Raw genomic sequence first — 15,180 nt, forward strand, 5'->3', positions numbered from 1 at the left:
TACTTAACCTACACTACTTGAAGAAACTCACCAAGTATCCTCCAATCGCTTCTGCGCTGGATCCTAGTGAATCTAGTGCACAATCCACTGACGATACCCATGTTAGGCCCCAGTCTCGTGCTAGAATTGCAGCGCTATCCCAGCAACATCCTAGAACCTGGGTACGTCGCGCGCCAATGACGCAACTGTTCACTTAACCTCGAACCGCTCATGACCTCGACCTTCACAACGAAAGGCTACCTTTTGTCGGCTGAACCGCATCTCCACGGCTAGGACTGTTTGGGCCTTAGGATCTCTCTGGAAGGCCGGAAAGAAAATACAGTATACACCTGTTCCGGAGCCCGTGGTTCTTAAAGTCTTTAGCAGGATCCTATTCCATCACAGTTTAGAGGCGCTGGCCGGCTTCCTCGGGCTTACATCCCATCGATCGCCAACACTTTCCCGATAACTGGCTTTACCTTCGACATTCGTTACCAACCCTTGGAGACATGGTGACCAGAAAGCCTCTTCCAGCCAATGCTGCCCTGGACCCGGCAGTTCGACGAGAACCAACCTGGTCTTCCGTCATGGACTCGGAAGCAAACATGGCGTGGAACGACGAGCGCGAAGGACAGCAACGCCAGGGCGGATCAGACGGACAAGTCGATGATGTGCCACGATCTCTAAGGCCCGGTCCAAGTTACTCTAACTTATCAGGCGTCGAAAACGAAAATGTGTGGGCCGATAACAGCGCGGAGGGGAACAAGTCTGCGACTGCTGGACAGCCAGGTGACATTAGCCGGGTGCCGACCGTTCTGAGGCCCGGCGGCAGCGCCCAACTGTCAAGGTCCGGTGCGATGGATTCAGATGAGGTAGGAGGCGATATTAACCGGATACCAACCGTACTGCGACCAGGAGGTTCCCACGGACAACCAGAAACTAATCCGTTCAAGAAAAAGATGTCAGGAAGTACGCCAGGCAACGATAGAGAAGACACCTTCCTGGCACAACCAACATATTTGCCACCCGTATCACCTGTACTATTCCCGTCCCTTTCGAACTTGAGCTTGTCTGAAGGTGCCGAACAGAGCAAAAACCCCTGGCAACCGTTACAGAAGCAAAGAGGAGACAGCCCTGCACCACTGTTGATTTCGGATCTGCAACAAAATCACATCGGAGGAGACCCTTGGAAGTCTACAAACGCATCTCAGCAGCCCACCCCTGGACCATCGTCGAGCCCGCCAACATTGCTCTCATTGCCTTCTCAGGAGGATTCTGCAAAGTGGGGTGAGCAACGTTCAAGCAAGGCTCCTGAGCTTCTACCATCAACTACAGGAGAGGAGACACTTGATGGTTCCCACGCATGGGATGACTTGAGTGATATGTCCAGAGACAAGGCACCGGGAAACCCGCCTGCAACCACGGGAGACGGTTGGAACTTGATCGATATTGACATACGTCCCGGCCCCCCATCACGAAAGAGCACTTGGGAGGATTTCGCCGACGACGACGACGACGAAGAGAGCTCTCCTAAGGCCGTCACCGAGAATGCCATTACGGCACCTGCCGCGCCTCCTACAATAGCAGCTACTGTGCCTCCTACACCACCGCCTGCCGTATCTTCTACTGCAACATCTACCGTGCCCCCTAGTTCAACGCCTGCCGTCGAACAAGCTCCCCCACTTCTTGAAAGAAGAATGGAACAGGATGCACCCGATTTACCACCTAGGTCTACCGAAGCGCAGGCCAGTTTATCTGCGCAACGAATACGCCAGGTTGACAGATCCGAGACATATCAAATCAAGAGGATTAACTGGTATGACACCACAGCGGAGATCAACCCGAGGACGTCGCCGATTCTGATTCAGAACGCCAATGGGCCGTGCCCGCTTCTTGCGCTCGTTAACGCGCTTATCCTCTCTACTCCGGCACATCAGGACAATACGGTCCTTGTGGAGACCCTTCGATCACGAGAGCAAATCAGTCTTGGGCTGCTTATTGATGCCGTCTTTGACGAACTAATGTCTGAGCGACGATTGGGTGAAGCCGTTTTACCGGACGTTACCGAACTCTACAACTTTCTGCAAAGCCTTCATACCGGAATGAATGTTAACCCACGCTTTGTCCCGACTAAGCAAATGGAAGACGCCTTCAATCGTACATCACTCACCAATTTGCCCCCGACGGAGAGAGGTGGTCAGATTCCGGGGACGTTCGAGAGTACGCGGGAGATGAGATTGTATTCCATTTTCTCCATTCCCTTGATCCATGGTTGGCTTCCGCCTAGAAGTGATCCGGTGTATGGTGCATTTGAGAGACAAGCGGCGTCGTATGATGACGCCCAGAACCTTCTGTTCCGTGAAGAGGAGCTGGAGGCCAAGCTGAGCAGCCGCGATGAACAGGGCTTGACCGAAGATGAACAGCAAATGCTCCAGGATATTTTCGCCATCAAAGATTTCTGGAAAATATCAGCCACACAACTTACCACATGGGGACTTGATGTCATTAGAAGTTCGATGAAGCCAGCGTCTGTAGCGATTCTCTTCCGGAACGACCATTTCGCCACTTTGTACAAGCACCCGCAGAATGGAAAACTCATGACACTTGTCACGGATGCAGGATACGCCACCCATGACGAGATAGTATGGGAATCGCTGGTGGACGTGAACGGTGAACGAGCCGAGTTCTTTTCTGGTGACTTCCGCCCTGTCGGCGGCGCTTCGCATGACCCCAGCACCAATCCTGCAGGCCCGCGGGGATCAAGCTACACCGACAGCTCATCATATGGTACCTCGGGAGAGGGCAGTGGATGGACGACGGTTCAAGGCCGTAGGGGACGGACACAGAGTGGGAATATGCACGAAGATGCCCCAACATCTCCATCACATGAACAGGAGGACCACGACCTTGCTCTAGCACTGCAACTGCAGGAAGAGGAGGAGCAGCGTCATAGAGAAGAACAAGAACGTAGACGCCGGGAACGAGAACTCTCGGAGCAGTTTATCGAGCAGCAAGCACGCACTTCGAACGGACAGCAAAACCAGGGTCGCGGTCAGGGACATGCCCGTGGTGGTAGTCTTGGTGGAGGTGGTAGCTTACGGGCCGGCAGAGGTGGCAGTACCGCAAGTCTTGGGAGCCAAAGAGCGGCGGCCTTGGCATCACGCAGCTCACTGTCGGTTTCCTCCACGGCTGCGTCTACGCGCCGAAGCACCAGCTCGATGAACGTCTCTGTGAACAATGGTGGAGAAGCTAGTCCGACAGCGAACAGAACCGGGGTTAGAACCTCGGGTCAAACAGTGAGATCGCTCATTCCGCCTCTCCCTGGTCAACAGTCACAGCCATTCACAAACCGCCCAGCGGATGAAGGAGTAGAAGACGCTCCGCCTAGCTATGATGTCGCTGCTACACAGGCACCGTACATTCCTCCCGAAGGGCATCCCAGTCATCCCACGAGCAGCCCTACAGTGGCTCGCGCCACTATTGCCAACGGTGCGGGAGCCGCATCTCCTCCTCGCTCTGGAGCGGCAAGTCCTCCGCAAAGGTTGGGTTCAACCGCGGGTTCAATGGGATTGAGAAACCCGTCCCAGGCTCCTGGACATTCATCAATCAGCCAGGCTGGTAGGCCCCAATCCGGATTTCCTGGTAACGCGAACATGGCTGCCCCAAGGCCGATGAGGCAGGGGATTCCGCCTGCCGCGGTTGCAGTTCCTGGGATTCCGAGAGAAGATAAATGCGTTATGATGTGACTGGTGGTTAACGTGTGGATGCTCTGTCAAGCAATCATGCTGGAGTGGTTTGGTGTTAAAGTTCGGGCGCAAGGATGTCTGTCGTGTCTTGTTGGAGTGTCATCATGAAGAACGAATAATACCAAAGAGGGAGGATTGGAGTTGGTAAATGGTTCCTAGTATTGCTTATTAGGGCGGTTTTTTTTTTTTTTAAATTGCATAGTATAAGTCTGATGGCTAGAGGTAGGTAGATATTACCTGGAAGAGAGTAAGTGTAGCGGTTACAAATGTGGTCGAACTGGGTGGTAGCAACCGCAACGATGCTGTCCAGTGTTGTTTGTTTGAAATTTACAACTCTACATGATGGGTGAATCCTGTGGCAGCGCCCGGGGGGTTGGAGGGGAATAGGCCAAACGTTAGTTATGTACCAGGTTAGATTGCTCCTGTTGGGATGATCGCAGAGTGCTTCCCTTCCAGGAAATGGTAATCCAAGCACGGTGACAGCGAATATGAACATCTCTTACAAACTGTCCGTGGTCTGTTTCTCACTTGTCTTTCTCTTGCCTTGCACTTTCTCTCTCTCGTTCTTTCCCTATGACCATACCTACTTGGGAATGTGGGGAATTAGCACCCCAATCTAGTGCAACAAGACGGTTCTGAACTAAATCATCACCCGTACGCCGATCACCTCAATCACTTTGAAGTTGCCGTTCGCCTTCGACTTGACCAACTCACTAGATAAATTGTTGGCCCAGCGCCAACGGATTGAATAAAAAAATGACGACTAGTACCGTAGGTCTGATCGACAACTGGTATCCTCCCACAAGGGAGAATTACGAGCTCATTCTCTCCTTATGGAAGTGGTTCCCCGTGGTATGTGTCGCGGCCCTACGAGAATGCTCTACATCACAACTGACACAACTGACCAGGCCGCCTCCCTTCAATGGGGTGTCTCCTGGTACGGGATGGGCAAGACATCAGTCACCAGCCGCCTTAACCTGCCCGGCCGAATTGGCTGGCTCACCATGGAAGCACCTGGCTTCATGACCCTGGTGTACATGATGCGCACCCTCCCCGCCCAACATGGCTTCACCCTCAGCGACCTGCCCTGGCAAAACAAGGTGCTCGCCGGCCTCTTTGTATTTCACTATTCCTATCGCGCCCTCGCCTTTCCTTTTCTGCAGCCCAGCATGGCGCCCATACACATCGCCATCTGGCTCTCTGCGCTTAGCTTCCAGATTATCAACGGAACGTTGATCGGTGCTTGGCTCGCCGCCTACGGTCCCACGAGTCACGCGGCGTGGGACAGGCAGCTCTTTAGCTCGTTCCCCACGCTGCAATTTACTTGCGGAATTGCGCTGTTTTACGTCGGTCTGATGGCGAACTTCTACCACGATGACGAGCTGCGGGAGATCAGACGCCGGGAAAACCGCAGGCAGGAAAGGCTGGCGAAGCAGAATGGGCAAAAGGGACAGCCGGGGAAGAAGGTAGAGAAGCACTACGAGATCCCCAAGGCGGGACTGTTCAAGGTGATGCTTTACCCGCACTACTTTTGCGAATGGGTTGAGTGGCTTGGGTTTTACATGGCGGCTGGCTGGGGATGTCTGCCGGCGAGGTGTTTTTTGCTGAATGAGGTGGCGGCCATGTTGCCGAGGGCGGTGAAGGGGAGGCAGTGGTATATGGAGAAGTTTGGGGAGGAGAAGATTAGCAAGAAGTGGGCGGTTATTCCGGGGGTTTGGTGAGCTTTGCATCTCCCATGTTTTGATGGTGGATTGGAAAGCGACGGAACCAAGGTAAGAGGGAAGGAAGAACATGGACGGCTGGTAGCATTACTTGAGTCGGCATCACAATTATGATCAATTATTGAACTGCCACGTCAAGGAGCCCATGATCATGTGTTATGTGTATGATCTCGAGATACCAATAGAGTCAGTTGCCAAGTGTGATTATGACGAGAACCTCAACGAAGCTTGGACGAGCTGCCCTGTGCCCGAGGATTTACAGGAACCCGAACGGAATTGCACCCGCATCGCCCGGTGCTGAACTGCAGGTGGTGGGGACCGCTGCTTACAGTGGCTTGGCGCGGCCATAAGCCGCCAACTAACACTGGGAACCCCCTACACCCAGGAACTTTGGGCCAAAACAAACAGAACTTCTGGCACTTAGGTTCCAGGTTGCTTCAGATGCACAACAATGAATGGAAGTCAAGTCCACAAACAACAGGCGCGACTAAGCCGACGTGATGGGATGAATTCGTCACCCTCGCGAGCTCTTGACCCCTGATTAGAAAGTAAAGCTGCAAGGCTTAGACTAGATCTCTTTGCCACTGCACCATCTCATGGAAATCAGAGCGGCACGATAGCTGCGACGCGGGGCACGAATTCAGCATCGGCGAAAGCAGCGATGCCTCTCCTAAGGAGCGACTCCTTCAAAGACATTGACTTCACTCTTCGTCGACAATTCGGCAAAGAAAACTTTAGGTATGATGAATGGGCTGTCGAGTACGTGTGATTCCATTCTGACCGATATTCGCAGACCACATCAGAGAGAGATCATCGAGGCTGCCCTCGACGGTCATGATGTTTTCGTCCAGGCAGCCACCTCCTTCGGCAAGAGTCTATGCTTCCAACTGCCAGCAGTTATAGACCGTGGAAGTCTGTTCCGCCTTTCCAAAGCAACTGACGGTTCAAGTTAGCCCAATCTGACCTTTTCTATACAGTCACCATCGTGATCTCTCCATTACTGAGTCTCATGGTAGGCATCACTCCTCAGACATATGGGTCCAAGCGACTTACTGATTGCCCTTCAGATGAACCAAGTCGAAGCCCTCAAGGCATCAGATGTGGACGCTCGTACTTTGAACAGCAACACTACCCTGCCAGAGCGAGACTACATCTACGCTGATCTCGCAACTGGGCATCCCCTCATGCGGCTCCTCTATGTGACTCCCGAGCTGTGTTCGGGCGACCACTTCCGGCGGAAACTGAAACTGGTCTACGAACAGCACGAGCTGGCGCGTATCGTGGTTGACGAAGCCCATTGCATCTCAGAATGGGGCCACGACTTCCGCAAAGACTTCAAACGGCTCTCCTGGTTCCGCGAAACCTTTCCCGATGTACCAGTCATGTGTCTCACCGCCACAGCCAACGAGCAAGTCCGTCACGATGTGCTTACCACGCTAGGGCTGGACAAGACGCCCGGCAAACTCAAGATCTTCAGCATGACAGCCCACCGACCGAACCTGCACCTCGAAGTGCGTTTCACCAGCGACGAAGCCAACGACCGCTACGACGACTTTGTCACCTGGCTCAAGGGCGTGTACGACCGTCGAGCGGCCGCGGATCGAAAAGCCGAGCTAGACGCCACCGGCGAGCGCGTCGAGAACGTACCGGGGATTATCTACACCATCTCCCGCGACGAAGTCGAGTCGCTCGCGGCCGCCTTACGACACGACGGTATTGGCGCGCGGCCCTTCCACGCGAAATTGCCGAACCAGGTGAAGGAGGAGACGTTGGCCAAGTGGATTGCCAACGATCCGGGGTACGACGTCATCGTGGCTACGACGGCCTTCGGCATGGGAATCGACAAGGAGAACGTGCGGTTCGTCGTACACTGGCGGCTGCCCAAGTCGTTTGAGGGCTATTACCAAGAGGCCGGGCGGGCGGGTCGTGATGGGAATGCGAGTTATTGTTTTCTTTACTATAGCCGTGAGGACCGGGATAGGGTTTGTAACTTGGTCATGAGGGAGCCAGTGTCGAAAAACGCGTCCGCGGATGGCATCATCAATAAACAGGCGAGGCAGATGAGTCTTGGTAGGCTGGTGGCGTATTGTGAGGATACCGGTTCTTGTCGGCATGCGGCGATTTGCAGGTATTTTGGGGAGACGCAAGTGCCTGCGTGCGATTACGCGTGTGACTGGCATAAGGATCCGCAGGGACTGAAGAGGAGGATGGCGAGGGGGTTGGCGAGTGAGGAATGGGTTAGTACTCAGCGGGAAGAGGGCATGTACGATGAATATTGGAGTGAGTAGGGTTGAACTTGGAGCTTTGGAGTTTGCTAACTGGTTGATCTCTTGGTTGACGCAGTGTTTGAGGTCTAAATTAATATGATACCCATGATTCCATTCATAATCTTGCGCGCTGTATCAATAATCTCATCCTTGCAAGGCAGTGGTTCCGGCAACATTGAGTGGGCAACACAATGAGGGAAACGCAGTTTATGCATTTTCAGTGACAGGTAGGTATCTTGGCAACACTTTATCGTACATCTAGAAAAATTCTATAGACCCCCGCCCGTTGTCCTCTTCCTCACAGGGATTCCCAGCTTGGGTCTCTCCGGTTCCTCATTGTTTTCCATAATCCACGGCATTCTCTTCATAGCTTCCTCCAACTGTAACCCCCACTCCAGCCAGGCGAGTCCCTGGGTGACCGAGTCGCATAAGTCGTCCATCTTGTCAATGTGTTCGCCCTTGGTAACACGCTCCGTCCTCTCTTCTCTCTTGCCCATCAACGTGCCGACGCCGAGGGACTCCGGGAGGTGCGCGGGAGCCGGCATTTCTACGGCGCTGTTCCTCAATTTCTGCTTGGTCAGACCTAACAAATTGTTGACGGCGACGGGAACGGCCCTTACGAAGTAGTCGGCCATGCGCTGCATCTCACGGTTTACGAGACCGAGCTTTTCCTGGTTCTTCAACCACGAACCCAAAAGGCACATCCGGGCCTTCTTGACGTCCTTGATCTTTTTATTGGTTTCCTTTTCGTCAACGTTGATGGGCTCCTCGAATGGGTTGAGAAGCTCGTCATCCTTGTCCTCCTCGGGTGGAATTTCGTTCTCTAACCTCGAGAAGCCTCGTTTCGATTTTGGCTTTATCTTGGCCCTCTTAGGATTCACCAGATCGCGAGGTGTGGGTATCTCATGCCCGTACTTGTCCACGAGGTAGTTGACCACGCGCTTGGGCGGCACGGCAACCACGACGCCCTTGAACTCGCCGCGGTTTTGCATGACGCGCAGGATGGCGTAGATCATGGATTCGAGCATGTTTACACGGACGGTCCACTCAAAGATGCCGGCTGCATTGGCGGTACGGAAGCGCTGACGCTCAATGAGGATGTGGGTTGGCTTTTGGGGCAGAATATGCTCCGTGATAAGACGGTAGGCCATGTCAGCCATGGCGTTAGGGGCAAAGTTCTCGCTGACGGCGTCCGTATTCTTCCCATCGATATTGCTCACCTCAAGCCAGGGGAGAAGGTTGAGGTGGCGCCATGCGTGCAAGTCGGCCACACGCCTTGTAGTATTCTTTATATTATAAGACTGTTGAGTGTTGAGATTTTGTTCGAATGTGGACCCGAGGACGCCATTCTTCCCGTCCTTGGTCCCTTCAAGCATCCCGAAGAAACTAGCCGTGTCAACAATTTCTCCGCCTTTGGGCCTCTTGAACATAATTTCCCCGTCCTTGGGTCTGTTGATCCTGACTTCTCCGTCCTTGGGCTTGTTGATCCCGATCCCTCCGTCTCCAGGCAAAGGATACTCTTCGGCCATGGCCTTGCTGTCTTGCATGACTGGAGTGAGAACACTGTAGGCGAAGTTCTTGAGACCCATGTCGATGCTGAGAATGCGAGAGTTGGGAGCCAAAGGTTTGTGCTCTCTAGCCGCGGTCCGAATACGGTTGTATAGGAGAAGCTTTGCACCAGTCTTTGGCAGACCACACCGGACCATGAGCTCCTGCAGCTGGCCGACGGACAACTTGGCCAACACGGACGGCTTACCCGCCATGATGTACAACTAGCCGGTGATACCGGACTCAACTCAAGCCAGAAATTCCTCACAAGCTTCTGCCAATACAGCCATCTGTTGGAACCGGGCCTTCCCTAGCAGTCGACTGCTTCGAGTGGCTTGAGCTGATATTCTACGCTTGACTCTCTTCGATTGCTCACCACAAATCAGTGTAGTGGTTGATCAGTTGAGTGCCTCTCTCTCTTGAGTTATTGAGCTGGAGAGTCGTGAGATGCCCCAAGCGAGGTTAGATAGCGGGTTCTGTGTTGTGTCGATTCCGTCTCTTGTTGCCCCAAAATGATGGAAGTTTGTAGATGAAGTTGAGAATACCACACTACTATCCTGGACGTCTCGTCTATGGTACCCAGTACAACACTGTTTGTTACCGTGTGGCTGATGTCGCTGGGTACATTACAGTACAGAAAAGCACCAATTTGCCTGTACTCTACGGCGGGCTTGGTCAATGCTTGCCAAGGATTCCATTACATCGTAGCTTGAATGCCTGCCGGACTTTTAAGAACCTTGCTGGCACGGGGCAGTCGGCGGCAGGCAAACCTGACAGTTTGATTCGGGTCGCGGGCACATCAGATGCGAACGGAAGGTCCCTTCAGTTTGTTTGACGCCCTTTTCTTCTGATCTTCCAGCGGCATCGATGCAATTGACCAAAGAAAGGCCGTGTTCCAGCCTTTCATCCCAACATCTCGTGGGGTCCAAGCTGACTTTTGCACACTTAGTTCAAGTTCAAAAGCCCTCGGTCGTATTTTACATTTTTCAAGTTTCTTTTATAACCGACAGCCTATCTATAAACTTTCTTTTCCCTTGCGGACTCTGTGAGAACTTCGATGGAGAGAGACTTTGCTTACATGATCGACTTCTACGCGATTCGGCATTTCGCGTTGCTTACTTACTGCAACCCACACTTGCCAATCCATCTTCCACTTTTTTCCGTACTGTCTCCCTGTACATAACTTCTGTGTACTTTGTAGAGGGAGATGGTCCCCATGATATCATTACTCAGATGATGACGAAAGGGGACAGAGACGAAGAAGCCGTGAAAGAGGCAAACATTTGCGATTTACAGTATAGTATATACACGTCACGATTCTCTCTGTTCTCTCTGTTGGTTGTGTAGGTACTTGGACTGATACTCGAATTAGATACACTACTAATCGTACCGCCGCCGCCAACTTCGGCATGCTTACTTGAGGTGGACACGGCCACGCTTGCGTCAGATAGGGTCCAAGTCATGTCACCATTCCAAATACAAATCTCAAATAGATAGCACATCCAATGTGGTTCCCCAGTCTCTCGGTGTAGTGTCAAAACGCATTTGGGTTAAAGACATTCTAGATCGGGCCTGTCGCAATTGGAGCAGGGTAGTCCCCCACTTCGATTGAGACAATGTGCCGACACTAGCGTACATATTCCAAATCCTGGGGCCGCCAACCTGCACAGTCCTCGCAGACACAGACAACTAAGGTAACTACCTACTACCCGCACCAGCACCACCGCATGGAACCGCGCCCCAAGGATTACCAACCGCAGCTGTCGCAACCGTACCCCGCGGCTTGTCTTTTACTTGCTTCCTGACCCTCGCTTCGTCCCCCAGACCACTCTTTATTTTTTGCGATACCAGCCCGGACACCGTTGTGGTGGTTTATATCTTTCGTCCATGCCCTCTCTGTCCTTTCTTGTTCGACCTTCTGTTGTCTCGTCCAGACTAGCTTCAGGCCGAGTTGGTTCTTTGTCTAGACATTTCTCCGTCACAGCTCTCAACATGGCTCCCATCTCTAAAGAAACCGATTTTCTCGTCATTGGTGGTGGCAGTGGTGGCATTGCGACTGCCCGCGCTGCTGCTGGCAAGTATGGCATCAAGTCCATGGTAGTCGAGGCCAAGCGTTTGGGAGGTACATGCGTCAACGTTGGGCAAGTCGCCTTCCAATTTTTGTCATTGCGTCCGTCTTGCTCGAAAGGTCAAGCTCTAACAATCTCTCTTCCTCTTGTAGCTGCGTACCCAAAAAGGTCACCTTCTACGCCGCTCTTATTGCCGAAACCATTCACCAGGCCAAGGACTACGGCTTCAGCGTCGAGCAAACTGCTCCCTTTGACTGGCCTACCTTCAAGCAAAAGCGCGACGCTTATGTCGCCCGTCTCAACGGCATCTATGAGCGCAACCTCGCCAACGACAAGGTCGAGTATGTGCACGGCTGGGCCAAGCTCCTGTCCCCCAACTCGGTTGAGGTTACTCTCGATGACGGTACCAAGTCGGTCGTCAACGCCAAGAAGATCCTGATCGCCGTGGGCGGCAACCCGACCATCCCTCCCCATATCCCCGGCTCAGAATATGGTACCAACAGCGACGGCTTCTTCGACATCGACACCCTCCCCAAGAAGGTCGCCCTTGTTGGCGCCGGCTATATTGCTGTCGAGTTTGCTGGCATGTTGAACGCCCTCGGCGTTGAGACTCATCTCTTCATCCGCCACGATACCTTCCTTCGTAGCTTCGATCCTATGATCCAGCAGGTGTCGGTCAAAGAGTATGAGCGCATCGGGGTCAAGGTCCACAAGAAGAGCCAACTCACCCGTGTCGAGAAGGATGCGGCGGGCAAGCTAGCTATCAACTTCAAAGAGGGTGAGGGCGAGCAGTCTATTTCCGACGTCGACCATCTCATCTGGGCTGTTGGTCGCACGCCGGCGGTCGAGGGTCTCGGCTTGGACAAGGCGGGTGTCAAGACCAACGAAAAGGGCTACATCGAGGTGGACGAGTACCAGAACACCAGCACCGAAAACATCTACGCCGTTGGTGATGTGTGCGGTCAGGTTGAGTTGACCCCCGTCGCCATTGCTGCCGGTCGCAAGCTGGCCGCCCGTCTGTTTGGCCCCGAGGAGTTCAGGACACTCAAGCTGAATTATGATAATGTGCCATCCGTTGTGTTCGCCCATCCTGAAATCGGTTCCATTGGCCTTACCGAGCCCGAGGCGGTTGCCAAGTACGGCGCCGAGAACCTCAAAATCTACAAGTCTAGCTTCACTGCCATGTACTACGCCATGATGAAGCCTGAGGATAAGGCACCGACCGCCTACAAGCTCATTTGCGCTGGCCCCGAGGAGAAGGTTGTTGGTCTGCACATTATCGGCCTTGGCAGCGGCGAGATCCTCCAGGGCTTCGGTGTGGCCATCAACATGGGCGCGACCAAGGCCGACTTCGACAACTGCGTGGCTATTCACCCCACCAGCGCTGAGGAGTTGGTGACCCTCAAGTAAACAGAGTGCGGATAGGCGAAAAGGGTGGTTTTCATTGATTTGTACCTATTTAAACCGGATATACCTCTGCATGTTTGGAAGATGGTGTTTATTCGTAGTGTGGCAGCCTTATTAGAAGCAAAAGTTGGAAATGATACCTGAACATAAACACTCGCGAGATACCAATTTATGTTGTGTTTATTGTCTCTTGGGTGCAAGTTGAGGACATCAAATAACCGCCGAGATAGGCGAAGACAAAAAGCAAGAATGCGACAAGCGCCTATGGAATGTACTCCGATAAGATAGAACTGGCTGTGACGTGCTTTGTACCCAGAAGTGCTCAACCTGTAGAGCTAGGGCCCGTTTCAGCCGAGGGTACTTGGCAGCTGGAAGAACCCGAATTTGGGAGGGAGATCCATTCGCGGTGTTTAAGTACCTGTACGGCGAGCCATTCTGTCAGATGCGCAAAAAGTCAGGCCACCACAACCAATGGCCTGCGACTGGTCAGATACGATACCCACTATGCACAGCTGCCAGAGCTGTATGGCCAGCTGAGACAGCCTAGCTTATTCCCAATTCCGAATGTCAAGATTCCGCAGTAGCGTCACGGACCACCTCGGGCAGCTCCTCCAGTTTCATCACCACACTCCAAGTGCTTTCCCACCTCGACTCTCCTTGACATCAGCTTCTCACCGAGCAAGGAATCGCCAAATTTCCACTCAAGGTATGCCGTTCTCCTTGTGATATCACTCTGCAGATCGCCCTGAGCTCTGCTCCCAACTGCACCCTTGAATTTTGGATAGCTGACTGCGTGTGAATTGCTTGCGAGAAAAAAGATGTTCTCCCGTGTTGCCCTCCGCGCGGCTCCCCGCCAACAGCCCTTCAGCCTCGTTGCTCGCCGCACCTTCCAGACCACCCGCGCCCAGCTCTCGTCGCCCTACCACTACCCCGAGGGTCCCCGCTCCAACCTTCCCTTCAACCCCAAGACCCGCTTCTTCTGGTTCCGTTACCTGATGTACTGCGTCGTCGGCTTCGGCTCCCCTGTTGCCATTGCCGGTGCGTGATTTCTCCCTGTCCGAGAGCGAAAAGTATACGGTCCCACTGACGTAACCTGATTCCGAACACAACAGTCTGGCAGACCTACCGCCCCCGCTCTTAAACGGCTCGCTACTAGCTGTTATGCGGGTGCCGATATGATTGGGAAGTTTGAGCGGGCGATGAGGTTGATGCGTGCGTAATAAGGGGGACAATGCCGAGAGGGGGGAAACGCAAAGAATTGACCGGCACGAATATAGTCGCAGGTAGTCCGGACTGTCCGGGCGCTCTTCTGTATATGATACGACACGGATAGAAACCACCATCATCATCATCATCATCATCATCGACCCCGACGTTTCTCTCTCTTTGGACCCTACGAGAACCATTGGCTCTGGTAAACCTTCTGACTTTGATAAGGGGAAGATGGAGGGTGGCAATGGGTGCTGGGGCTCCTGGTTGAAGCTCTGATCATGGATGGAGGGAAAGCTTGCTGGGATGAGATCTGGCATGGGACGACCTGGAAGCCATTGACTGCTTCGTCAATGGTGTGAGGTGAGCAAGCTACGTAGAGCACCATTAACTGACTGCCTCTGTATTGAGTGGCGTTATGGTAAGTCTTCTCAGGTAAGGTGTCTTGAGAACAGCACTCCAAGGCGGGAAAATCGGTGCTTCTGACGTATTCACTGCTGCGGTAGAGTTCTGGAGCTCAAATATGTCACTTTCAGAATAAAGGCGACAATGCGAGCTCAAGGATGTAGCTACATGGTCACGTTTTCAGGGTATTGCTGCCAGCAGCTTCCCGGTCAGCTGCTCGTAGGCATAATAGACAGCAGTGATGGAATTCCACCTACTCTAATCATGCCCCATCTCATATCGACATCGACCTTGGCACCGGATGGAGGCGACGACTTGGGCGCCGGAGGACAAGACGGTTGCTATAGTGTAGCTATCAGGAAAAGACCAACGACCAATGTAAACAAAGCCCCTGATCGGAGAGTCCTCGGCACAGCCTACCTATGTTTCACACTCAGGACACCGCCCTCGTTACACTAAGGTTGCAGATATGCAGCTATGCGCACAAGCCAATCGGCCAGCTTCCGTTGTCCCGTGTAAATGCATTCCAGATACTTTGCGCCAGAGCAGAGCGAAGGTACCCTTTCGGAGCTCGCCCCCTGTCTGTTAGTGCCAGGTACTTACCCAGGGTCCGCTACCTCTAGGGTACCCACGACGCCGCCGGTTCCCCCCCTCAAAGATCACAACGTCAACCGCCATTCCATCGATTCCACCTGCCAGGAGCAGGAGCCGCAACAAAACACAACACCGATTAGCGCTACACTACTACCACCACCCAAACACCACGACGGAACGCCTAGAGATGACCACCTGCATCTTCTAACACCCGTCTTGCGACAGAAACTGTACG

At 53.2% G+C, this 15,180-nt stretch overlaps 6 protein-coding genes across 6 annotated transcripts; 5 read left to right on the top strand and 1 right to left on the bottom strand.

Moving 5' to 3' along the window:
* Nucleotides 1–488: 488 nt before the first annotated feature.
* NEUTE1DRAFT_123309 (uncharacterized protein) lies at nt 489–3,937 on the top strand (the record flags this gene model as incomplete). The annotated part of the gene is made up of 1 exon (XM_009854141.1): nt 489–3,937. One exon carries the CDS (start codon nt 489–491, stop codon nt 3,723–3,725), a length of 3,237 nt encoding a protein of 1,078 aa, XP_009852443.1.
* Nucleotides 3,938–4,476: 539 nt separating this feature from the next.
* On the top strand, nt 4,477–7,734 carry NEUTE1DRAFT_123310 (uncharacterized protein; the record flags this gene model as incomplete). Its single annotated transcript, XM_009854142.1, has 7 exons — nt 4,477–4,577; nt 4,634–5,442; nt 5,832–5,870; nt 6,240–6,358; nt 6,424–6,458; nt 6,514–7,244; nt 7,410–7,734. 7 exons carry the CDS (start codon nt 4,482–4,484, stop codon nt 7,732–7,734), a joined length of 2,154 nt encoding a protein of 717 aa, XP_009852444.1.
* A 214-nt stretch (nt 7,735–7,948) lies between these two features.
* NEUTE1DRAFT_84454 (uncharacterized protein) lies at nt 7,949–9,476 on the bottom strand (the record flags this gene model as incomplete). Its single annotated transcript, XM_009854143.1, has 1 exon — nt 7,949–9,476. One exon carries the CDS (start codon nt 9,474–9,476, stop codon nt 7,983–7,985), a length of 1,494 nt encoding a protein of 497 aa, XP_009852445.1.
* A 1,672-nt stretch (nt 9,477–11,148) lies between these two features.
* Nucleotides 11,149–13,000, top strand: NEUTE1DRAFT_123312 (uncharacterized protein; the record flags this gene model as incomplete). The annotated part of the gene is made up of 2 exons (XM_009854144.1): nt 11,149–11,402; nt 11,483–13,000. 2 exons carry the CDS (start codon nt 11,149–11,151, stop codon nt 12,738–12,740), a joined length of 1,512 nt encoding a protein of 503 aa, XP_009852446.1.
* Nucleotides 13,001–13,360: 360 nt separating this feature from the next.
* Nucleotides 13,361–14,104, top strand: NEUTE1DRAFT_95427 (uncharacterized protein; the record flags this gene model as incomplete). The annotated part of the gene is made up of 3 exons (XM_009854145.1): nt 13,361–13,443; nt 13,556–13,775; nt 13,850–14,104. The coding sequence occupies 2 exons, from the start codon at nt 13,556–13,558 to the stop codon at nt 13,876–13,878; spliced, it is 249 nt and encodes an 82-aa protein (XP_009852447.1).
* Nucleotides 14,105–14,495: 391 nt separating this feature from the next.
* NEUTE1DRAFT_102155 (uncharacterized protein) lies at nt 14,496–15,085 on the top strand (the record flags this gene model as incomplete). The annotated part of the gene is made up of 3 exons (XM_009854146.1): nt 14,496–14,729; nt 14,812–14,907; nt 14,975–15,085. 3 exons carry the CDS (start codon nt 14,496–14,498, stop codon nt 15,083–15,085), a joined length of 441 nt encoding a protein of 146 aa, XP_009852448.1.
* Between the last annotated feature and the right edge of the window lie 95 nt (nt 15,086–15,180).

Source organism: Neurospora tetrasperma (assembly GCF_000213175.1).
Source record: "Neurospora tetrasperma FGSC 2508 unplaced genomic scaffold NEUTE1scaffold_4, whole genome shotgun sequence".
Taxonomy (NCBI): domain Eukaryota; kingdom Fungi; phylum Ascomycota; class Sordariomycetes; order Sordariales; family Sordariaceae; genus Neurospora; species Neurospora tetrasperma.